The sequence below is a fragment of the Hylaeus anthracinus genome, unplaced genomic scaffold (assembly GCF_026225885.1).
Source record: "Hylaeus anthracinus isolate JK02 unplaced genomic scaffold, UHH_iyHylAnth1.0_haploid 11711, whole genome shotgun sequence".
Classification (NCBI taxonomy): domain Eukaryota; kingdom Metazoa; phylum Arthropoda; class Insecta; order Hymenoptera; family Colletidae; genus Hylaeus; species Hylaeus anthracinus.
In genome coordinates, this window is record NW_026534089.1 from 1 (window position 1) to 7,654 (window position 7,654).

Below are 7,654 nucleotides of genomic sequence, written 5' to 3' on the forward strand. Positions count from 1 at the left end.
ACGAAGCCTCGGACAACATTTTCGCTAAGGAAAAAGTTGTTTCAAATCACCCCCCGAACCAACCCTTTCAAGGACCTCCAACATTTTTGGGACACCCTGTATAGTTGCTGCTACTAGCTGCATATTCGCATGGTACAGCACCTAAGCGCGTAACACTTAGATATGAAAGTATTTTTATTATGTTTGCATTGTACAAATCATTTTCGGAATTTAAGGAAACTGTATTCGGAAAGATTCGTTTTTCTTGTGTAACATTTAACAAATATTGCAATCTTTGGAGGCTTGTATTTTTTAAACAACTATAGAACTGGATAAATAATTACTTAAATTCCCCCAAATTTCAGGTAGACTGCGTCATATTTTAATTTTTATCAAAGTGTCTGACATCAGACACAAGTGAGTGATACGACGTGGAATGACCGTACAATTTATATCGTTATAAAGATCATGTATTTGACTTTTTTTGTCACGGTTAATTCAAGGTCTGCGAAAAACTAGAAGACGGACAATGGATTTCTGGCAGAGACGAGGAGGGACCCTATATAAAACGCGGAGATCAATGGATCGGTTACGAGGATCCTCTGGCGGTGAAAATCAAAGTGGCTTATGTTCGATCGACCGGGCTAGGCGGAGTTTCTTTGTGGTCGATGGATTTGGATGATTTCCAGGTGATTTCCAAATTTCTGAGCATCTAACGATCGACACAATAATTCCGCTTTCAAGTGACAAACTCGGAACTGTCAATTTTGTCCGGGTTCTCAAAATTTTTAAAATCAAAATGGCGGATCCAATATGGCCGACTTGTATGCCAAAAAGTTCTTAAATTTGAACGAAATTTGGTATACTCGGGCTTTTTACCTTGTATATGTAAATAAAACAAAATATTGCGCATACCGTACTTTCAGGGTATTTGTGGAAATCCTTGGCCCATGCTAAACGCTGCAACCGAATCGATAGGACTACACGACGAAGAGGAGGTGAAGAAATGTTCTACCGAGGGTGTCTATAGCGATCCTGACAACTGCTCTGGATTCTACGCTTGCCATGAAGGTAATGCCGATAGGAACGTTGACTTTTCTCTATCGTATCCTCTCTATAAAATTAGTTACAATTTCACAATGTTGTTCTCATACAAAAAATTCAGTATGATGGTTACATGTAGATTCATAGCATAAAATAAAAGAGACAAGTTTCTCTATAATATAATATAATATATAATAGATGTGATCCTTCATTTAATTTTTTTGTTAAATTACCCTGTGAGTTTAAAGTTTAAGTATGTCGTACGCCACAGAAGTTAAATAGGTACACAATGAAGAAAAATAATGGTAAACACATAAAGGCCTATTTTCAGCAGGACAAAAGTACTGGCATACTTACAGTGGGTGTAGAATGTATTCGTACACCGATCAATTTCCTAAAAAACTTTTGTGCCAAATTGTAGTTTCTTAACTTCTTTTTTTATAATCGATCATATTTTACATATCCTCAGAAGTCTCTAAGATAGATATAGTCCAAACAACATTTACTAATCAATATAATTTGTGATGTTAACAAAAAATGCGAAAAGTGGGTAAAAATATAGAATCAATAAGTATTTGTACGATTCTTATGACGAACCATTTAAAGTAGAGTTTGTAAAGTAAACACATTAGTTTATTGCTCCGTACGAATTAGAAAACATCAAATTTCCAGTAAAGTACTTTTAAAAATGGCTGTAATAGAGGAATGGAAAAAGATCCCACTTCGAATAACTAATAATTTAGTTAGTTTAATGGTTACATTAGAAGAGTTACAATAATTATAAAATCAAAAGGAAATCCCATGAAGGAAGTATCATATACTTATAAATTAATGTAAATTTCTTTTTTTTTAATGAAGTTTTAAAAATGAAACAGTTGTGCGAATACTTATTGCTTCAATATTTCTATCGATTAATTGTTTTTTTCTTGTTATTTTTGCAACTTACATAAATAGCTATTTTTTTGTAATCTATCTATTCTAGAGATTCCCGAGAATATGTAGAATGTCATTGTTTATAAAAAATAAGTTAATAAATTACAATTTTACATAGTTTTTTTGGAAATTGATCGGTGTACGAGTACTTTCTACACCCACTGTATAAACTTTGTTGCTATGTAAGAGTTAGGTGCGATCCTCTTCCTTTTGGTATTGCGCGCTGTCTTCCCTCTCAAGGATAGTTCTGTCGGCTGCCGCTAGGCCACGCTATCACGCGGCGCTCTCTCGCTAGCGAAAGTGGGGAGTGCCGCGCCTAAGTACCGCTGCCGCGACGCTCTACGGGCAGAACGTCTGAATGTGCATTACGTGTACACACTCGAATTAGAGGTACGCGAGATCCCGTAATCTCGGGATCGGGAAGGGACGGAAAAGTTCGAGCGGGATCGAGCAAGGTCCCCGATAGACGTACTCTGCTTGGAATCTCGAGACTCTCGATTCTAGTTACTGGTGTGTGATTTTAGATCATCCGAGTCTTGGGATCTCGAACTTCTTGATGGAACGGGAAGTTCGAAGAGGATAGTTGATGACAGGACTTATTTGTTAGATAAATAATTAATATCTGGTGATAGATTATGTTCACTTTGATAATGTTGTTAAACGTATGTATTAAGTGCTTTAACTTTGTTCTATATACAAGTTATATATTAATTATTTATATAACAAATAAGTCCTGTCATCAACTATCCTCTTCGAACTTCCCGTTTCATCAAGAAGTTCGAGATCCCAAGACTCGGATGATCTAAGATCACACACCAGTAACTAGAATCGAGAGTCTCGAGATTCCGAGCAGAGTACGTCTATCGGGACCTTGCCCGATCCCGCCCGAACTTTTCCGTCCCGTCCCGAAGCTCGGGATCCCGGGACTCGGGCGATCTTGCACCCCTATCTAACTCGAGTACAAAATATCATCAAAACCTTGACCTTGCCTGGCTACGCCAAGCATTTGACTTCCAGGCCACGGACATCTAGGGAAATGTCTAAACAGTCTCAGTTTGTGGTTGATACACTATTTAGCTTCTTCATTTCACCGCCAAAGTGCGGAGAAGTCAGTTTACATGAGTTGTCACTAGGGTCTGAACGTCTGCACTGTTGAACTCAGCATTTTAGCTGCGCATAGTTGGAAACCACCAAATTATACATTGTGTTACACAGTGTCGCCTTTGCACTTTATTGAAAAGGTCTTTCATGTACTGGCAGCTCATTTTGATTTCACATCTTTTTCTACTTTCTTGTACTTTTTTATGCGGATCTTTTATTTTTCTATGATAACTCCTTGAGTCCTCCACTTTTTCATGTACTTGGTGTAATTTTTTTACTTTTTTGAAGTTTTTTATGGAGATCTCACTTCTTTTTACAAAGATAATTTGTATAGTGAATGACTTCAAATAATAGAAAATGGGAGATCAGTTTGAATTCTTTAAGGTTTCAAAAGTACGCGGAACGCATTGCAGGAAGTCTCATTGCAAGAAATTTATTAAAGAAAAAGTGTAATCACTTTATCAGTAACATTTAAATGCAATAAGACTTTCTGTCACGTGTCGTGCGTACTTTTGAGGATTTAAAGAACTAAATCTGACCTTTCTTTTTCTATATTATTGTAATACAATAAATTGTGCGTTATCAATAGTGGATTTCTTTTTTCATTTCTCGATTTATCTTTAACATTTGAATTTCTTGCCACAAGACTTTCTGCCACGCGGTCTGCGTACTTCTGAACTTTATTCTAATACAGTAAATTATGCGTTATAAATAGTTGATTTCTTTTTTTCATTTCTCGCTTCATCTTTAACATTTAAATTTCTTGCAGTGAGACATCCTGCCATGCGTTCTGTATACTTTTGGAAACTTAAAGGACTGAAGCTGGTCTCTTTCCTATATCTGGTTCTAGACACATTATGTGTATTGTATATGCTTGCTATAATAAAAGACAAATGTATTTTTATTTCAAGCTCTACATTAATTTGCAAGTAAAATAAGGTTTGTATGTGTTATTTACAAATAAAATTAATGTCATATGAATAACGCACAATTTATTATATTACAATACCAGATTCAGACTCTTAAGTTTTCAAAAGCACACATAACGCATGGCAGAAAGTCTTGTTGTAACAAACTTAAATGTTAAAAATGAAGTATGAAATGGAAAAAGAGGTCCACTATTTCTAACCCACAATTTATTATATTATAATACCAGTTACAGTAATAAACAATTGCTGTATAATTTAAAGTATTTAAACTATTGAGGTACAAACGAAACGAAAAGCGGTACAAACGATTCTAAAGAATAGGGAAAAAACAGATTTCATAAATCTCAATGTTGGGTGCTGACCATTTTAAAAATTTTTTTTAATTATTAATTGATGAAGGTACAAACGAAACTATTGGTGGTACAATCAAGTACAAACGAAATGCTATTATTTTCTATAAAAAAAAATTAATTTTTGAAAAGTCGGTCAAGTAAACAACCGCCTTTTCGCGAATTATTTTTTAAGAGTGCGTAATATATATTTATTTACAAATAATTACTTGTTATTTTGTACCATCTAGATAATCTATATAATTTTTTTTTAAGTAAAAATATTCATAAATGAATGAACAGCAGCTGTTTGAAGTTGGCTTCTCGAAAATGCACCGTGCAACGCGCAGATCACTCTAATTATTTGAAATAAGAATTCCACCAATTTTTCGTTAAAATATAGTAACACGCTTTGCATCAACCTAGATTTAAAAAAAAAAAAAATTTAATTTAAAATTTCACGTCACGTTAAAAAAATTTTGTTATAGAAAAATGATTAAAAACATTGTTTATTTCAATTTTTATAAAAACCTTTAGGTTGATGCAAAGGAGGATAGTTTAAGGAATATTTTGTACCAAGTTTCATAGCAATCGGCTGAGAAATCTCTAAGCTACATTGCACGGCACGCGAAATTTTGTGTTCTGAGAAAATTGCGTTTAAAGTTTCCGGGTCTAAAAATAGTCCTTCGTGTATCGTTCGGAGTGCATCACTTTAATGACTGTAGGTACACTTAGACTTCGAAGTTTTAGCTGAAATGGTCGGAGCACATTCTCCAAATAGTAAACTAATTTTCTAAACAAAAAGAAAAGGTCAAAATTTTGAATTTTACTTGACCCTCCCCCCTTAAATTGGGATCCGGTCTGGTCTAACCACGTACGGCTGCAGGCCCTCGCTCCACTTCTGAATACCGGCTCACTTACTACTCTTTCAAATCTGCTCCGATTTGACAACGAAAGCGTGATTCAAAAAATCTGAATTTTTGGGGACCTGTTAATAAAGCATTCGCGCATCTGATACCATGAACGGCGTTGACGTGGGGTTACTCGTTCACCCTGCAGATGGGCCTAAAGTTGGAAGCAAGTTTTTAAAAAAAGTCGACATTTTCGTATCTTATTGCCATTCACACGGGAAAAAGACATCAAAACTGTATCAGCCCGATGCCCTGGACTGTTGGACATATGATCCATGCAACGAAACAACGTTTCAACCCTCACACTTGGGAGTGGACCACCCCTACCTCTGCCCCCCCCCCCCCTCTTGAGCTCCGGGAGCAGTTTTCGAAACGGGACCTTTCCGGCATTCATCCTCAACGTATCGAGAACAAACATGGTGAATTTCATCGCCCTCCGATGTGTGGAAGTGCTCCCTTACGAAGGGGGTTGAAAATTTGCGAGCTGTTCCACCCCCCCAAAGGGCGCCTATGGGGAGCACGGTATGGACGATGGCATTTTCTGGATCAGGGGAGACCAGAGAATGCATTGAGTCCAAAATCGAGACCATCGTCCAAAAATTGTGGATTTTAGAGGGAGTGGGAGGTTGTGGGAGGTGGGTTTGTCCGAGAGCGTTTTCAAGGGGTGCATTTTGTAGAAGGCATCAAACAGAGTCGCCCTGAATGTTTTTTTAATTTTGTCAACCCCTTCCGTCATCTCTGGCACCTTTAGAAGTCACGTTTTTCGACGCCCCCCCCCCCCCGTAAGGGGGTGAATTAACCCCTTCGCATCAACGTTCGCCCATGAAACTTTACACACACCCAGAGGACACTACAAAACTACTCCTCACGGAGTTTAATTCCAATCGGTTGAAAACTTCCATGTTTTTGAACATGTTAAATGTTAAAAGTTTGTGTTTACACTGAAAAATTTCCTAAGTCAATTACCAAACCTTCACGATACAATAAGCAATCCTACCCTGAGTAACGATTCCACAACATAATAACTTTGCCGCTCGAGTTATTATTCGATTAAATTAATAAGTTGCTAGGCTTTATTCACGACGCGTAGTATACATCAACGATACGATTTAGGCTCTGTCTATTCAATCCGAACTCCTAGTTTAACCTATCCTGCGGTTATCCTACACTGGGAGATACCGATTCCTGCTAGCTATCTGACTTCGCGCCAGAGTCGCTGCATTTTTCCAAAAATCTCACAATTTGAACCTTACCCTACGATTACCCTTTACTGGGAGATACCGATTCCAGCAGCTAGCTGACTCCGCGTCAGAGTCGTCTGCATTGTCTAATTGATCCTCAGTCTTCGGTACCATTGATACACACTAATTAATCGTATTGCTCCAATTCTCAAATCTAACCCACTGGCTGGGCTCACACGCGCGTCGCTATCGCCCTGGCTCGTAACAGCGCCAATATTACTAAAACCGGCACTGTAAGCACTATATGAGTACTAGGAAAGCAAGTTATTTTTAACCGACTTCGAAAAGAAGGAGGTTACTCGATTCGACACGTATAATTTTTTTTTGTATTCGATATTATTAGCAAGTATATAAGCTGCATATTATTTCTTATTTTTTATTAGGTACACAGTACCATGGCCACTGCGGTTATGGAAGATTCTTCAATACCGTCGATGGACGTTGCGTGAAAGCGTCCCCAGAAGTTTGCAAACCGGGACAGAGTAATCGGATTCAGAGTCTCCAGATGGACTCACGAGAGACAGAAGAATCACAGCATTTAGAAATCTCCACGAATAAAGATCCACGAGTAGTTTGCTACGTGACCTCGTGGTCTTTGTACCGCAAAGGAGACGGAATGTTCGTTCCTGAACGTTTGGAATCGCGTTTATGTACCGACGTTGTTTACGCCTTTGCTGGGCTGAATCCGGACACGTTGCTGATTCAACCGTTCGACCCCTGGGCAGACATAGAACACGGTAAGTGTGTCGAGATTAAGTTAACATTTTGAAGCTTATGTGGTCTGTCCCAAAAGTTTACGAACTTTCATTAAAACTCTCTCTGTATAGTAATAATTATAAGTTTAAATTTATATTATTCAAAATACCCTAAATATTCAAAATATTATTCTGAAGGAATACGATTATTACTACGGTCATATAACTTTAGAAAACTCTGCTGAAAACCTTTTTTTTATATAGCCGAAACGGTCTCACTCAAAGTATTCCGGATATGCAAAATGGCGTCGAACTGTTTTTCTTTCAGCTTCATTCCTCATTTCAATTAAAACACCGTATTTCATCATACGTTACAACGGTTTTCAAGAAGTTCAATTCATTATCGGCAACAAAAATGATCTCTTGAAGGTGTAGAACCTGGGCACTTCTTTAATCATTGTTTAAAGATTGGAGAACAAATTAAAAAATCCA

At 37.4% G+C, this 7,654-nt stretch overlaps 1 protein-coding gene across 1 annotated transcript; it reads left to right on the plus strand.

The window, feature by feature from the left end:
- Positions 1 to 482: 482 nt before the first annotated feature.
- LOC128896601 (chitotriosidase-1-like) lies at positions 483 to 7,204 on the plus strand (the record flags this gene model as incomplete). The annotated part of the gene is made up of 3 exons (XM_054159969.1): positions 483 to 668; positions 906 to 1,050; positions 6,851 to 7,204. Coding segments are annotated over 3 exons (685 nt in total), but the record flags the coding sequence as incomplete, so codon positions are not given.
- Positions 7,205 to 7,654: the final 450 nt, after the last annotated feature.